The 18,663-nt window shown below is 36.9% G+C and overlaps 1 protein-coding gene across 1 annotated transcript; it reads left to right on the top strand.

The window, feature by feature from the left end:
- Window positions 1–417: 417 nt before the first annotated feature.
- On the top strand, window positions 418–987 carry LOC140010660 (uncharacterized). The gene has a single exon (XM_072057963.1). The coding sequence runs from the start codon at window positions 418–420 to the stop codon at window positions 985–987; it is 570 nt and encodes a 189-aa protein (XP_071914064.1).
- The last annotated feature ends 17,676 nt before the right edge of the window (window positions 988–18,663 follow it).

The raw sequence follows: 18,663 nt of genomic DNA, 5'->3' as shown, positions 1-18,663 counted from the left end.
GTTGATCAGGGGTTTATTGACAACAAAGTCGTCACTAATTCCCCTATGCCCTCACTATCGTCCCTTCATGCATCACTTGCATCACTGACAAGAGAAGGTGTTGTCACTAGATTTATAGCTTTTATTGATGACATATGTTGTCATTAAAAGTTTCATTCACTGACGACTCTAAGGTCGTCACTGTATAATTTCATCTTTTACTGACGACATAGATTGTCATAAAAAAGGTTCTATTTACTGACGACTTTAAAGTCGTCACTGTATACTTTTACCGACGGAGATTCAGTGACGACCTTGCGACAACTGAAATGTTGTCAATAATGGTCATCAGTGACGACTTTTTGATTATTTGTGACGAAAAGTAGTTATCACTGATGACCAAAATTCTTGTAGTGAAACACTAGTGATAGGAACCTTATGGGGGTTTTGCTGTTCATTAAAAAGACTAGGGCTATAAAGATTTTCCTTCTGCTTTGGAATTCACCTTTGCCCCGGTATGTAAAGCTGAATATTGACGAATCTGCAATGGGAAATCCAGGATATTCGGGGGGTGGAGGAATTATTCACGACTCATACGGCCGTGTTATTGGAGCTTTTTCATCGTTCTATGGCTATCAAACGAATACAAAAGCTGAGGCGATGGCTTTGATGGAAGGCCTGCAACTATGCTTATTCTTGGATTTATGCAATGTTATTGTAGAGATGGACTCACTTACTATGCTCAACACGGTTAAGAGGCTGCAAAAATGTCCATGGCGTATACATGGGGAAGTAATAAGGATTTCTGGTTTGCTAGCTAAGGTGGAGTTCATTTTAACACAGTGCTACAGAAAGGTCAACTTCACAGTAGATGGTCTTGCAAAGCTTCTAGTACAGAATAGGATTTCGTCAATCTATGAGGCTACTATGTTGCCAGCAGCAATCACAGGTGTTATACATTTAGATGCTAGGCAATTTCCTTATATTCACCGATTGTCCACCATGTAGCTTCTCTTACTTTTGTGATTTTATCCTTAGTTTTAATAATATTCGGGGTGGCGACCCAACCCTCTGAACAGGGATTGCCGATGGAAACTCTCAGTTACTAAGCATAAGAACTATGGAAGTAGAACTGCAACTTTTATTCATTTTTTTCTTCTCTTTTTTTTCTTTTTTGTTTCAAAAGTAAAGATAATAAATATTCCCTAAAACGAATAATCATGAGAAGAGTATTGCAAAAATTAACCATATTTATCACTTAATTATGTAAAATCAAGTAAAGAAAAGAAATTTCATTAAACATGCAAAATTTAGATATAATTTCTCCACTTTATAAGATATACTTTCTTAAAATAACAAAAAATTATAATCACATAATAATAATTTCCAAGTTAAATGGGAATGAATTTTTCAAGTGACCTATAATTACTTTGAAAGTATGAAAGAATTTGAATTACTGATGGTGAGAAACTTGTTGCCCTTAAGATGAAATTGAAAAAATTAGAAAAATGTTGGGGCAAATTTGAAATTTTAGACAAGTTTTTGAAAAATTTTGACAAAGTTTCTCCTTGTACACAGACCAAACTCCCTACTAAAAAATCCAATTTTGAGCAATTTTAAAGCACAATAACATTTTCAATCTCAAATCCAATATTTTTAGCTAAAATTCAATGACATATAATACATATAAGCACAAGTGTTTTCTCCTCCATATTTAAAATGCACATTGTCCTCAATGAGTAAAGGAGGTAAGTAAGATAAGGAAAAGAATACTTCCCTATCGATGTGATTGATGAACATGAAGTCCATGATGTAAGGCCCAAAGACAACCTAAGAGGGGGGGTGAATTAGGTTGATTAAAAATCTTAATCAAATTTATGCACTTTTTCTTTAATAAAAATTTACCTTCTTTTCTAGTAATGATCAACCAAGTAGATTAGAAGAAGAGAGGAATGTTGAATAGAAAAACAAGTATAGATAAGCAATGAGAATTTTATTAAACAAAAAGAACAAGATAGAATATCAAACCGATTGTCTACCAAGCTTTCCTCAAACTTGAAGACCAATCACTAGGTTGAGCAACTTCTCTTTGATGAAAGATGATCAACTAGATGTACAATGGAGGGAGCACTTCCTCCTTGCCCTAAGCCTCACTTAGTCAAGCTAAGAAGTTTTACAATCATTCAGATAACCCTCAACAAAGCTACACTAATGAAACTTTCAAGCACAAAAGAAATGCTCACAAGAAATTCACACAACTTGAAAACAAATCTAGCTTTGGAGACTATTTTCTAGCTAAAATATCTCTTGAGATCTTGTAAACCAAGTGTGCAAAAGTTATTTGAAATATCTGACCAACCACTATTTATATAGGACCGAAAAAGTGCCTCATTAAAGCATCCAACGGATAGAAAGTAGCTGAACAGTCAACTAGCCGTTGGGGACGTCGGACGTCCGACAGATTAATCACCGTCCGATCCCATCGTCCGAAAATCAGCCAAGTTGTCGTTCGGACGTCCGATGGTATTTTATTGTCCGACAGCACTGCGTTCGAACGTCGTCAGAGAGTCATCAAAACTTTGCGAAATTTCTCGGACGTCCGATGCGATCGATGTGCGTCCGAAGCGTGCGTCCGACAGAGTTTCCTTCTCTATGTTTTTCATTCTTTCGGACGTCCGGTAGGCTGGTTTTCTACATCCGAAGTGACGCAACGATTATCGGACGTCCGATCCAGACTTCTTGAACGTCCGACAGTTTCAGCAAACTTTGTCCCCTTTCAATTGCACTTGTTCATGGAATCAAACAACCTCAAAACTGAAAGTATATCTTGAAGAAATATTAGTATCATTCATTTGTTTTGTAAACATCAAAAGATAGGGATCAAGATCAACACATGATCTGTTCAATTTTATGAATTTTCATGTGTTCCACTCAAAATCATTAGTGCCTAAAAAGTGAAATGAAAAGCAAACTATGAGAGTTTAAGGAATGCAAAAGTAATAACAAAGAGATTAATAAACATAGAATGGTAATCTGTAGCTGTATGCCGTTTGTTAGTCTTTGTACCTACATACGATTGATAAGAAACTTGTGATGCCTCCATCTCTCTCTAGGGCGAACCCTAGGGTATCAGTGGGGCGCCTGCCCAACTCTTGTCAAAACTCACGTACTCATTTCAGCTTAATAGAGATCCACCAATCAACCATAGACTTAGGATAAAAGGAATATTTCAAATATATAAGCCAAATTCTTCTAAAACTACCATTTACAATTACAATCCATAACCCCAAATCTTAGTGAGCATTTGTAAACTTATTGGTTAGAATTCAAGATTGAAACAAGTTTGAGGTTGAAAAATGAAGTTTTCTCTCTTGATTTTTCTCTCAAGAGGGCCGCCCAAGATGCAACAAAATGAGGAGAAATTTGGTCAAATGTTTGATTTAGTAAAGGTGAAGGAAAGTTTGGTCAAAGTCCAACCTCCATTGATTTCATGACACTTGGCTTTTCCTATGTTTATTCCCATCCCTTTGTCTTCCAAGACTAACCTATATAGCTAACATTTAATTATCTCCTAACACCTTGCAAATAATATCCTTTATGCAAAAATTTACTTAGTCGTCAAAATTTATCGCACTTAACGCACTAGTGGGTCCCACGTCCAATATACCCTACTAACATAACATAAACTAATTTATACTAGGAAAATGATTTAAAAACTATACTCACTTATAAAAATATCTAGAAAATTAGTCTAATAAAGGAAAATATAGAAAATGTATGTAAGGAAATAAAATAATGACTAGAAAATAAGAAATTTTTCGAGTCCTTACACTCTTTCCCCCTTAAAAGAATTTCGTCCTCGAAATTTCTTACCTTGATTATCAAACAACTCAGGGTATTTTTTTTGCATCTCTTCTTCCACTTCCCAAGTTGCCTCTTCTACTCCGTGATTTTTCCACAAGATTTCATCAATGGAATTTGTTTGTTTCGCCGTTCCTTAATCTTTCGGTCAAGTAACTGCACTGGTTTCTCTTCATAGGTGAGTGACTCATCTATTTCAATTTTTTCTGATTGTAAGATGTGAGTCAGATCAGAATGATATTTCTTGAGCATTGAGACATGGAAGATATCGTGAATCCTGGACAAGTTTGAGGGTAATTCGAGTCGGTACGCCACTTTTTCAATTCTTTAGAGAATTTTGAAGGGTCCTACCAATCTTGGTTGAAGTTTCTTTCCTTTTCCCACCGTAACACTTCGTAATGGTATGAGAAAGACAAGATCTCCAATTTCGAATTTCAAATCTTTCTTTCGGTTGTCCGCGTAGCTCTTTTGGCGGCTCTGAACTGTTTGAAGTTTTTGACGTATCAAATTGACCTTTTCTTATGCATCCTCCATCCATAGAACGGTCGTTGGATCTAGAATCTTCTTTTCCCCCACTTCATCCCAATAGATCGGTGATCGCCACTTTCTCCCATAAAGAGTTTCGTACGGTGCCATTTGAATTGATGAATGGTAACTGTTGTTGTAGGCAAACTCCACTAACGTCATATGTTGGTCCCAACTACCCCTAAAATCTAAGATACATGTCCTTAACATGTCCTCAAGGGTTTGGATAGTTCTCTCAGATTGTCCATCCGTCTGGGGGTGATATGTGGTACTAAAGTTTAGTTTAGTTCCTAAGCCTTCTTGCAGTTTCTGTCAAAACCGAAATATTAATTGAGGATCCCTATCTGAGACTATACTCATTGGGACTCCATGCAGTCTCACAATCTCATCCATATACAACTGAGCCAACTTTTTCATAGAATACTTCATGTTTATGGGCAAGAAATGAGCCGATTTGGTTAACCTATCAACGATCACCCAAATGGCATCATGTCTTTGTTGCATCCGCGGTAAGTCTGAGACAAAATCCATCGTAATGTTTACCCACTTCCATTCAGGTATCTCGAGGGGTTGCAATAATCCAGAGCATTTTTTATGTTCCGCTTTCACTTGTTGGCAGACAAGACATATTTGCACATATTGAGCAATTTCCTTTTTCATGTTATCCCACCAACATACCACTTTCAGATCCTGATACATCTTATTACTATCCAGATGGATCGTGTACTTTGACCGATGGGTAAGTCTGAGACAAAATCCATCGTAATGTTTACCCACTTCCATTCAGGTATCTCGAGGGGTTGCAATAATCCAGAGCGTTTTTGATGTTCCGCTTTCACTTGTTGGCAGACAAGACATGTTTGCACATATTGAGCAATTTCCTTTTTCATGTTATCCCACCAACATACCACTTTCAGATCCTGATACATCTTATTACTATCCAGATGGATTGTGTACTTTGACCGATGGGTTTCCTCCAAAATTTCCTCCTTCGGCACCACTAGTTGGTTCCGATATCTCAAAATTCCTTTGGAACTTAGATTGAAATCAGAGAATTCCCCATTTTCCACCTTTTCTATCCACTTTTGTACCATCAGATCTTCCTTTTGAGCCTCATTAATGCGATCCAGTATAGTGGATGTCACCCTAATATTTTCAAAAATCACCTTCCGACGGTCAAGACAAGGGTTCCACTCACTAATTTTTTCTAACATGTCCCATTCTTTAACCATCAACCCAGCCACTTGAGTCTTTCGACTTAAGGCATCTGTTACGACATTTGCTTTTCCAAGATGGTAGTTAATCGTGCAATCATAGTTTTCCAAAAATTTCATCCATTGCCACTGCCTCATGTTTAATTTCTTTTGAGGAAAAAGGTATTTAAGGCTCTTATGGTCCGAGTAAACCTCAAACGTTACCCCATATAGATAGTGTCTCCACTTTTTTAGAGCAAAGACGACTGCGGCTAACTCCAAGTCATGAGTTGGATAGTTCTGCTCGTGAGGTTTCAATTTCCTAGAGGCAAAAGCTATCACGTTCTTATTTTGCATCAACACACACCCCAATCCTTCTCTCGAGGCATCGGTATAAACAGTGAAACTATCCTTTCCGTTAGATAAAGTTAGAATTGGTGCCATGATCAATCTTCTCTTCAATTCTTGAAAACTAGATTCACACCTTGCATCTCACATAAAATGGTCATTTTTCTTTGTCAAATCGGTTAAAGGACCGGTAAGTTTTGAAAAATCCTTAATAAATTGACGATAGTACCTGGCCAACCCTAAAAAGTTACGAATTTCAGTGGGGTTTTCTAGCCTCTTCCATTCAGTTACTACCTCTACTTTCGCCGGGTCAACAATGATACCCCCTTGTGAAATTACGTGCTTTAAGAAAGAAATTTTCTTCAGCCAAAATTCACACTTGCTAAACTTGGCATATAACTGGTGTTCTCTTAGGGTTCGTAAGACGATTTTTAAGTGCTGCTCATGCTCTTCTTGGATTTTTGAGTAAACCAAAATGTCGTCGATAAATACAACCACAAATCGATCCAAATAGGGTTTGAAAACCCTATGCATCAAATCCATAAAAACGGCAGGAGCATTGGTCAATGCAAAGGGCATGACTGCGAATTCAAAATTCCCATACCTAGAATTGAATGCAGTTTTTGGTACATCCTCTTTCTTAATTAACAACTGATAATATCCCTGTTAGAGGTCTAATTTCGAAAATACTACTGCTCCTTGCAGCTAGTCAAATAATTCATCAATATGGGGCAGTGGGTATTTATTCTTAATTGTCATATTATTTAACCCCCGATAGTCTATATACAATCTCAAACTCCTGTCTTTCTTTTTAACAAAAAGTACAGGCGCTCCCCATGGAGATCTATTTTGTCGAATGAACCCTCGTTCCAATTGGTCTTGCAATTGCAATTTCAACTCCTTTAATTCAACAGGGGCCATCTGATATGGGGTCTTAGAGATAGGTAATGTCCTTGGTAACAAATCAATTTTAAATTCTATCTCCCTCTCCAGAGGTAAAGTTACTAGTTCGTCAGGAAACATGTCTGAATATTCTTTCGCCACCGGTACATCTTCTACCTTCAGCTTATCGATGAGGGTATTGATTAGAAAAGCTAAGAACCTTGCACCTATTTACTCAGTAGTTTCCTAACCCGAATACCCGAAATTAGTGCAGATGAGGCTAACCTACCCCTTACATCTAACCTTAAGGTCGCCTCCCCAAGAATACGAAACTCTACTAATTTTTTCTTACAATCTAGTTGGGCATCATATCGAGTTAATCAGTCCATACCCAAAATTACATCGTACCCCTTAATGGTCAAGTTTATTAGATCCCCCAACAATTTTCTCTCTCCTACTCAAACCTCGCAATTCTTATAAATCATTCTAGTGATCAAACGGTAGTCACCCGTAGGGGTACTAACGTCTAGATCATACGGTAAACTAACAGGTTTCACATTAATTTCACACATAAAATTGGAGTTAACAAAGGAATGAGTAGCACCGGGATCTATTAAAACTTTCATTAAACGATGGAATACAGGGATCGTACTTTCTACGACCTCAAAAGAATCGGGGACCTGCTGTTGCTCTAGAAAGTACACTCGAGCCGACACTTTTGGTCTAGCCCCTTCCACCTTAGATTGTCTAGGGTTGGTCTTAATCGGTTACTGACTCCCACTCCCTTCTCGTGGTGGAACCGGACAAGTGGGAATTTGGTGGTCTGCACTCCCACATCGCAAACATTTCATTTCCTTCCTCCAGTAATTGTCTTCCGTGTGATTTGATTTTCCACAATATCCACAGGGACCACAGGATGCGGAAGCCAAACCTCCCTGAGAGCCACCCCTTTTTGTCCTCGGCCAACTTGACCCCCTCTCGATGGGGCTCCCCTTGACACTCCCGGAAGTCTTGCTTCTTCAGTGCCCCTTCCAAACTTAGGAGGGGTACTTTTATCTCCTTGCCCCGAACTACTTCTAGGAAATCCCCGTTTCTTCGTTTGAAAGATTCTAACTTGTAGCCTGGCACTTTCGACTCGTTGGGCTTTCTCCATCGCATCATTAAAGACATTGATTTGGGTTACGGCTAGGTCCTTTTGGATCTCAACATTCAAGCCCTTAACAAAATGCCTTATCCTTTTTTGCCTGGTCATGATTAGTTCGGGAGCAAATTTGGACAATCGAGTAAATTAGCTCTCATATTCAGCTATAGTCTGAGTTCCCTGGCGAAGCCGAATGAACTCATCTTCCTTCTTTTCTTGAATTAGAGGAGGAAAAAACTTTGTATTAAATTCTCTCATGAAGTTTACCTATGTTCTCGATGTTTGCTCTCTCTCTCATTTTATTCAGATCACATTCCACCAAGAACGGACTGTCCTCTGCAACTGAAAGACAGCAAAAGTCACCTGTCTCTCCTCCGTATAATGCAATGCAACGAAAATATCAACCATTTTCTCCAACCACCTCTCGGCTACATTTGGGTCTGGCCCTCCAAGAAATTTTGGTGGGGAGAATTTCTGAAATCTTTCGAGAGCTCTATCCTCGCCCTCTACATGGTTATCAGGTTGAGGAATAGGGTTTTGGCCCTGGTGTTCCACTACATGGGCTAACAGATCGGGCTCTGGATAGCAGCGGCTACCTGAGCATTAGAATCGACCCTAGGTTCAGGTATTGGTTCCCGATTACCCCCTTCATTCGAGGGTTGCCTAATTTAGTGTCCACGGACACGTCCACTACGGGTACCCTCCATTGGTTTAACCAATCTAGAGTCGAAACACAAATATGATATTAAAGAGAAATATATGCATGAGCAAGCGACAAGATGCAAATACAAATAAAAGGGCACTTATATGTATCACACAACTGTACTCAATCAAAAGTAATTACATATAATACAACTGTATCAAACAAGTCACACAGTAGCAGTCAGTCAGATACAAACAAAAGAGATCCCATGAAAGTATCGAGGTCATCAAAAGTACTATATACAAACTAGATCAAAAGTACAAAAGCATCAAACTAAGAGCTTTTCCCTAACTACCCCTCACATAGGATCAAAACATAGTTCAAAGGAGCTTTAACCTAGTTCCCAACTGAGCCAACGGACTCTCCCCCATGGCAAGAACTAGCGGTGTTCCCCTCTCCAGGTGCTCCGTCGCCTGGAACCCCCACATATGCGTTAGCGCCAATCACTCCCTGAATTAGCGACTCGCACTGATCTATTATACCTCCACCCTCGTAAGGCGGTCATTAGCTACTTGTAACTACTCTCTAAGAGCATTCATTTTCTCTTGCTCCATAGTTACGTTCCCTTAGAGCTCACGAATCCAGTTTGTTTGCATTAGCATGACACCCCTCAACCTCACCATCTCCGTTTGGTCCCTAGAGATGTCACGCCTAAGCCTTCTCTTCTTGTCAAGGACCGCCACTACCACATGATCTATATAAGAGTAATTTTGGCAACGACTACAGCGTCGAGTCCGACTAGCGGTACTCCATCATCGGATCAGTCCTCCAGGCCTCTCCTCATAATCGATGACGCAAAAGCGCCTCCTAGATGGCTCATGTCCACTTCCACTAGATCTGTCCATACCCTACAAGGATAAGCACAGTTCATAATTTAGACAGGGTTAATCATACAAAATGGCACCCTAGCATATCACATGAAATTCCTGAGAATCAAATTTCCAGTTCGCCCAAGTCTTTTCTAACTTAGGCTGTGATACCAACTATAACAGCCCCACCTCCCCCTAGGGCGTACCCTAAGGGTTAGCGAACTGCCTGTCCAGCTCTCACTAGGACCACTAAGTTGAACACATGAAGGCCAAATCATTCCGAATGATAGCATTGCGATCAAACGCTTTAACGAAAACGAAGAACGAAGAATGAAAACGAAAAACCGCAGCCACGTCACAATCTGGCAAAGACTTGACCGGATATCCGGCCAGATTCAAGGCAGAGAGCAACTCAAATTTTTTTTCGATTTCCCCTGCTAATCCGGCCGGATTCACTGAACAGTGTTCCTGCCAAAAAAATTTTCTTCTCTCGTTCAAACTCCGCACCCAATCGATTCCCAAACAGATACAAGTAAACTTTATATAAACCCAGAGAATGTACATTCCTAACAAATATGCCGAAGAAACATGATTAACAACTTATATACACATATTGGTAACTTTACAAGTCAAAAGGTGACATTTGATCAAAATACAATTAGAATTTTCAACTACAGAGGAGCTATACAAAAGAATATCTATACTAGCTCGACTCTCTCTTCAAAAACATCATAGTTCCAAAATATTGTTCCTTGTAAGGAAAACAAAGGCAACGGGGTGAGCTTTCACCCAATGAGGTATCAACACGCCAAGTATTCAAGAATCACAAAAGTTCAATTGTACTCAATCCAAATATAGCCATCAAATCAATAGGAATGAACACCACACAAAAACAGGGAGTAAAAGGATATAGACGGCTTTCAAGAGCCCATTTCCTCTTTTGTAATATTTGATCTCAACTCGTTGACTCTCCGTCAACACTTAACGAACAAACATGGCCGTAGATCCCACTTTACCCCAAATTCCGTCCACCATACATACCCCTTACCGGGTCCGAACACCAAACAGAACAGATGTGGTAATACTCGAATATACCGAAAATCTAGAGTCTCCAATACCCAAAGATTCCCAAGAAACAGTCCCTATGGCTTGTCAATTTTCCTCGACCAAGCCCTTGCTGGCTCGATTCAATTGACTACTAATGAGGTTGAACTCAGATTTAACAGGAAAGGTCGTTAGATATACGTCCAAACGACATCAGATCGGGCACAACCAAGAGATTCCAGTTATACAGTAAACAGTCAAGCAAGCAAGAGAGAAAGCGCGCGTAATAAAGTACACCCTCGTCTCATCCAGAATAAATAGAAATCACAGTCATTCAAGTCACAGATTTCAAGTACAAGTAAAGCAAGAAAGCAACAATCATGTGAGTGGTACACTCACCGGTTCAAATAAAGTTAACTTCAAACATTTCCTCCTGAGGTACACCTTGACTCACCGGCACGTCCTACGAACAACCAAAAAAAATAATTGAAACTCGATTACGAGTCGTATATCTATTCAATAAACTACTAATACAAGGCAAAATATAACTTGGGAGTGAAAATAAGTAACAATTGGTGCTAAAGGCATAAACGACCCCAAAGCCTTTCATTTATACCCAAAATCTACCTAAACTCAAAGGAACCTAATGGCCTCTACATTTGGACAGCACCTCTCCTTAAATTTCACACTTTTCCATCCTACACTTAACCACTAACATTCATCCAAAACAGCCACAATTACACACACAAATCATAGGTTATTAAACACACTTCCTTAGGGTCACAACACCCTTCACATATAACCATTAGATAGCTCCACAACCAATCACAATAAAGCCCCAAATTAGAAACCCTAATCTGAAATTTACACCCACAAGCTGAAATTTTCTTTAGGCAAGTCCATCTAGTACATAATACTCTAATTTATCACATAGCAAAACTATCAAACCATGACCAATCATTAATCATCACATGAGGGCAGAAAATTCACCATAAAAACTGAAATTTACCATAATCCCACCTCAAACCATGAACTTTCTCACAAAACTACATATTTAACAGCTCTAATCCACTAATTTACAATTATTAAGAGCAAAGAGGAATTTCTAGATAAGTTACCTAGGAACCTTAAGAAAGATGGTAGCTTAGGGTTTCTTCTTCCAAAATCACTCTACCAAAACCTCTAAACCTTCTTAGTGAGCAACTTGTATGGAGAAATTTTTAAACTTATTGGTTAGAATTCAAGATTGAAGCAAGTTTGAGGTTGAAAAATGAAGTTTTCTCTCTTGGTTTTTCTCTCAAGAGGGCCGGGCAAGATGTAACAAAATGAGGAGATATTTTGTCAAATGTTTGATTTAGTAAAAGTGAAGGAAAGTTTGGTCAAAGTCCAACCTCCATTGATTTCATGACACTTGGCTTTTCCTATGTTTATTCTCATCCCTTTATCTTCCAAGACTAACCTATATGGCTAACGTCTAATTATCTCCTGAACCCTTATAAATAATATCATTTATGCAAAACTTCACTTAGTCGTCAAAATTTATCGCACTTAACGCACTAGTGGGTCCCACATCCAATATACCTTGCTAACGTAACATGAACTAACTTATACTAGGAAAATGATTTAAAAACTATACTCACTTATAAAAATATCTAGGAAATTAGCCTAATAAAGGAAAATATAGAAACTGTATGTAAGAAAATAAAATAATGACTACAAAATAAGAAAATTTTCGGGTCCTCACAGTTCCAGCTACAAAACTCAAGTTTTTCACCATAAAAACTCACATGCATGCTAAGATTAAAGTGTTGGAAGGTATATGGAGTCACGATTTGTCAATTTACAACCAAAGTTTTAGATATAAAGTTGGAAATTCCCAACTTCTCTCCAACAGAAAATTCCAGCAAGTTTCTTCAAGTTTTCATCCAAAGTCGCCAACTTTCCATTATATTCAAAGGTAAAACACAATACATATCATATAAAGAAAGAGATAAGACCTATATCATGAACTCTTAGTAAAAATTCCTCCAAATTTTGAATGAAAAAGCTTTGAAACTAAGCTCTCTCTTCCTCTCGGCCAAAGCTGGAAATTTTCAGCAAGAAATCAGTCTTCAAACCAGGTTTTCACAAAGAAATCAGTCTCTTACTCACATGCATCACCCTATAAACATTATACAGGACAAAGAGCATGGATTCTAGTCATAATTTAGCAAAATTTTAGAAGAAAAGAGCCAAAATTGCAACCTAACAACATCGGATAGCATGCAGTAACTTTAAACAACATTTTCCAGCTTTGATGAGCTTTTCCTCAGTGAATTCCTTTTTTTCTCAGTTCTAATTCAATCAAAGGCATTATTACCCAAAATCGAAGGAAATTGAAGAACTTAGTCAATTACCTCTAATTTCTTCACGATTTTAGGCTGGAACAAAATTTCTAGTTTCTTCCTCTCGGTTCCTTAGCTAAATAAGCTGGAGTTTTTCTTGTTTCTTGGCTGGTGTTCATGGTTGGAGAAGGTAAGAGATGTTTCTATTTTCCTTCTTGTTGTTCTCGATTTTAGCAAGCAAAGGAAGTGAATGGAATGTGGTTTGTTTTCCTTTCTTGTTTTCTCTCGGCCAACTAAGAATGAAGCCACTAGCTTTCTTTCTTCCATTAGTTCTTCCACTAGATATTAGTAATGTGCTTGGACAGGTGTGAAGACAAGTGTCTTCCACGTTTTCTTTTGTTTTCTAATACCACAACAGATTCTAACTAATACTAATGTTTTATGGTGTAAAGGGTGCAATTCCTCCTAAGGTGTACCAATTCATTTGTTTATTAAAAGGAGCAATGAATATGTAAATCAATCAATAACAAAAGGAAAAATGTAACATGATCTAATTTTTAAATAAGACATAAAAATATTTGGGCTTTCACATTGTTTTATAACTTTGGAAGGCTAGAGACACTACCAAAATGTAGTCTTCACTAATTTTTCTTAGTTCATTAGTTTAGTGTAGAGTAGTAAAGTTTCCATCCATTCTTGTACTAACTAAACTTGGATGAGATAGAAAATGAAGATGGAGATGCTTGGAACTCATGTGACAAGGGTGACTTCTCCGCAACCACTTTGTTTCTTGTATTAATTATTATGTTTAGCTATAATACAAGTTTAATATTTATTTTTCTTGTTTAGTTAAAGTTTATGCCTAGAGTTATGGTTGAATTTTCTATATTTTGTTTGTGATGTTAATCGGTTATTTGATGATATTATATTGAACAAGTTATTTATCACTTTTACTTTTCTAATCATGATTAATTGGCCATTAATTGTGATAATTTTAAGATGTTGAGTTTATAATGAGAATTGGAATCTGACACTAGTTCAAGGAAGTGCCAAATCTAGGGAGTTCACTCACGAAAGTAGAAGTGCACCTTTTTTGCTTTAATGTAATTTCATAGAAGAAATGAACTTATATTTAATTTCATAACCACGAGTGTGAGGACTTGAGAATTTGCTTATAGTTTCTTATAATCATCTTTTATTTTGAATAAGTTAATTTATAATTCCTATTACTACTAATTTACTCCCTCAATAGTTGTAATAAATAATAGAATCGAAAGTTTTACTTTTACTTTTATAATTAGAATAAACAAGGCTTTTTGTGCATTTTGGTAGTGTGATCAATTGATGAGGTGTGTGTACTAAAATTGGTGGATAAGAGCAAGTATTAAGTAAGATGAAGTGTATGGCTAGAAGTGCTAAGAATAAGTTAATGGATCATGAGTTAAAACAAAAGTATAAGAGAGTTAAGAAAGTAGGCTTGAACCGACGTGTGCCGTTTATTACCTGTTGAGTACACCACTTGACCAATATTTTCTTACCCTAATATGCTTGATTTTATTTCATTTAATCCTCCCTAAATTAACCCTAAAGCCAGCTGAAATTATTGACCAAGTAAAGGAAAGAAAAGAAAAAAAAAGAGGAAAAACTTGGCCTTGCCAAGTGTCAATGATCCAAGACAAGTTTGGCCAAGACAACTTTCTTCCTTCTTATCTTTCTTTTGGACCAATTTTGCTTCATTTCTTTCTTGTCTTGGCCAAACCTTAGGAGAGGAAAAGAGAGGAGAAAAACTTCCATTTCCACCTTGATTCTTGCCTTGTTTAAGTTAGAATTACAAAACTAAACCAAACAAACTAGCACTAAGGAAGCAAGGAAGCTTGTAGCGGAGAGTTTTTGGAGAGGAAGCCTTGGTTCTTCACTTTCTTCAAGGGGTTGAAGGTATAAGATGAACAACTTCCTTTCACTTTCTTATTCTTGCAAGTTATGGTGAAGATGACTTGAAGCTTGAAATTTTATGGATGACAAACTAAATTTGGTAAAGATTGGTGAAATTTCAGCCTAGGGTTATGATTTTTCAGCCTTGATTTATGTTATTTATCTATAATATGTTGGTATTGAGTTTGGCTATGGACTTATGAGGTGATTGGTAGCTTTATTGTGACTTTTTAGCTTTAAAATAGGAAATTCCAGCTTTATTAGAGATTTTCCAGCTTTGCTATTGTGATGTATATATGCTAGAAGTGAGCTTTAATTGGATGCTTTTATGGCTAGTATGAGAACCGAATTTATCTTATAACTTGTGATGTTGATTTGGGTTGATTTGAGATTGAAATGTGGCCTTGAAAATGGCTGGAAAATTAGGGAAACACAGAGGAAGTGCTGTCTATTTTATTTCTTGAAGTTCAAGCGAGTGAAATCGGAACTTGAGCAGTGATTCTTGGTTGAATTGAACTTAGGATTATTTAGGGTTTTTGAGTTTCCCTTTGTAGGAATGTATAAGCTGAAATTTTTGCCAAACCTAAATATTTTATAAGGAGAAAGTAGCGATCACTTTAAACACGATTTCCTAGTTTCCTATACCAAGTTGCGAATTTAAAAGTTTTAAATGCTTCTTTATCGAAACCAAAAGAGCGAGCATGAGTTTTTTAGTGTTTGATAAGTAAAATGAGTAATACTTAAATGAGTTCTATTTACTTGGTTTTCTTTAAACAAAACTCCTATATTTTTAAACCCTAATTGATTTCAAACTATTAAACGGTATTTTATTGCAGATTTTGACTCTAGTTAGGGAGTTGAACCTGAGCTTGGTTTTGGAAAGTAATAAATCATTGGTGAGTGTTTTCAAGTGCATGTTTGAACTTATTACTTGAATAAATTTCTTTGTTAATGTGATTGGACGGTACTTAACTTGTTTGATAGGGCAAGGGTGTATGTGATACCCCGAATTTTAGGACAATATTTTTCCCCCTTTTTTTAAAATTTCGATTCATTTCTTTTGTTTTGTTTTAAAAACATTGTTTGTAAAACTAGACACTTTAAATTTAAATCAAAACCCTGGTTTTATTTGTGACGCAAAGGTTTTTATTTAATTGAGTTTATGTATGACAATGCATATTTTATGATAGGTAATTATAATGGTTGGGTGGTTAGTAAATTAATGAGGTGTAATTAAGCTTGTGAATTTCATTAAGTTAGTGATCTATGAAGTTAATTGCAAAGATTAAAAGTTGTTGGGATCATAGTGTGAGGATTAGCAAAGGAAGTGTATTAGTAACCTTGAGGCTTCTAAGGTCTTTCTAAACTTAAATTTGATTGGTGGAGGAAAAGTAACCTTTGACCTTATCTTAAATATCTAAGATGTTAGTAAATTAGAAGAAAACCAAAGCAAAAATTAAGAGAAAATAGAGAGAGAGGGCCGAGAGCTTCTTGGAGAGGAAATAGCAGCCATAGTCTTCTTATCTTGGCTGAAAATTTTGACTAAGGAAAAGTTAAGGGAAAGATGTAGGATTTTGTTTCCTTGTCTTGCTCCAATTTTCCAACCGAGAGAGATATTTCTCCATTGCCTCCATTTTTTACCAAGTCGAAGTAGCTTGCAAGTTGACTAAGCCAAAGTTACTCCTCCTTGTTTCTTTTCTTTTCTTTAACTCAACCACCGAAGGAAAGAAAAACAAAGATAACCAAGACTGCTCACTTGTTTTGTCCCACCTTAGCCGAGAGAGAGTAGAGAGAGTTGAGAGGTAAAGGTTGTGTCTTGCACCCACCTTCCAGCCAAAAGAAAATTTGGGGAAAACAAAGAAATTTCCCTTGTTTTGTTTCCACTTTAGCCAAGAGGAACCAGCGAGAGAAAACTGAAAGGAAGCTTGAGTCTTGTTTCCATTTCCAGCTTGTTTGATCGAGTAGAAGGACCAAAACAGGGGAGTTAACTTCTAGCTTGTTTTAAAGGTAACATGACTTGGAACTTTAATTTCTTTCACATACTTTAGAGGGCTTTTGATGTATATTTCCTTGAGGTTGGATTGAAGTAGAAATTGGTTGTAAAGACTAGATTTATTGCTGGAAATTTCTGGAAAACCAATGATAGGAAACATATGTTATACATTTACCTTAAGTTTATAAGAGGTTTGGCTGAAGAAATCAAGATTAAAATACTGACCAAGTGCTGGAAATGCTCAATAGAAGCTGTTATGCGATATTGTTGAGCTAAGCTGAGATTTTCTGATTGTTTCTTATGTGCATGACTGATATACACTCTCTAGTTCACGTATATGGACATGAATGTTAGACTTTAGCTAAGAATGAACCTTGCTGAAGAAAATTTAGATTAGAGGCTGATTGGGTGCTGGAAAATTTCTGAGATGACCGAGGCTAAGGAGCTAGAATTTTAACGCTTGTAACTAGAATTTCCTTGAAGACTCATGTTAGCAGAAGTATGAAATATATCTACTTCAGGATATATAGGATTATTAGCTGTGAAAGTCGTATATAAGTTGTTCTAGTTGCTATGCTGCACTCTTGGCTTTATTTTTAGATAACAATGGTGAGTTTCTGAAGTAGAAGTCGTGTCAGATGCTTCAAAGAGAGAGCTGCTGAAAACCAATATACTACGGATTTGGGTGCCAATATCTATGTCTCCTGGTTCCTTAGGTAGTGCTCTTCAAGGACACAGTATATGATTAATTTCCATTTTAGACATATGACCAGGTTCCGTATAAGAATAATGGTAGTGAAGTTCAAATTTTCTCCTTTTATAAAACATGTCAATGTTTTGAGGATGTGGGTATTTAAACTTTAGATTGCTATTAATTGGTGCAGTTAAGCTGCATGATGGTTGGCCTAGTCTGGTTGCTATTCATTGGTGTAGTGGAACAAAACCCAAACTACAAACAACTTAGAATCCTTGACTATTGAATAGAAAATGATTTAATCTTAGTCTACACATCTTACAAAACTTTCAACTTGGAATATACGTATATCTTTGGTTTTTGTTGAAATTTGATGCTTAAATTATGTTAAAATTGCTGGTATGAATGTCATACTTAATGTATGGGTGGTTGGAATAAAAGTCTTGTGGTTTTAAAAGAGAAAAAGGAGTTTTTCACAAGTGAAATTGAGTTTCCAGATTTTTGGATTTCACTGATCAGTCTCTGTAAAATGCTTATATCTTGGTGTAAAAAAATCCGATTGAGGTGCCGTCAGTGGCAGTTGAAACTAGACTTATGGACCTTTGTTCTGTAAAAATTTCATATTTTTCCTCCATGTGTACTGCTGTCCGTGACTCCTCAAAGTAGGTTGTCCTGCTTGAATGTCCTGTTTCTTTAGGAAAATAAATTTTTGACTTGGATCGAATATTTGGTCTATTTGTGATTTGAATCTCTGAAAAGTGTCTTCTGGGATGTGGTAGTACTAAAAATCTATTTTACAACGGTATAACGTTCATAATTTTTTGACTTGTGGAACTCGACTTGTGAATTTTTAAAATTTACTGTTACTATCTATTCATCTCAGTAGATTCCTGAAGCATAGAAACGGACTTCTTGACTTTAAAACCTCGGACGGCCTACTTCCAACCTCTTACCTTGATTTTTCCACTTCCTTGACTTCAAATGTATCCCTATTGAACTTCTCTCGCTAATGTATCTCTCCTTTCCTCAAAATTTTACACTTTTAACAAGTTACCTTAATTAAAGCGGTCAAGACTTGTACTTAGCTTTTAGCCACCATTTTTGAATTTCCAAGTGAAGCTTACTTGCTAGAATTGCCTTGTGTTTGCATGTTTTTGGAGCCTAATTGAAGGGTTATGTTTGTAACATTGCTTGTGTGTGTTTTGGGGGCTAAAATGAGGAAAATAATAAAGCCA

This window comes from Coffea arabica, chromosome 7c (assembly GCF_036785885.1).
Source record: "Coffea arabica cultivar ET-39 chromosome 7c, Coffea Arabica ET-39 HiFi, whole genome shotgun sequence".
NCBI classification, from domain to species: domain Eukaryota; kingdom Viridiplantae; phylum Streptophyta; class Magnoliopsida; order Gentianales; family Rubiaceae; genus Coffea; species Coffea arabica.
This window is presented reverse-complemented; position numbering and strand designations above follow the sequence as displayed.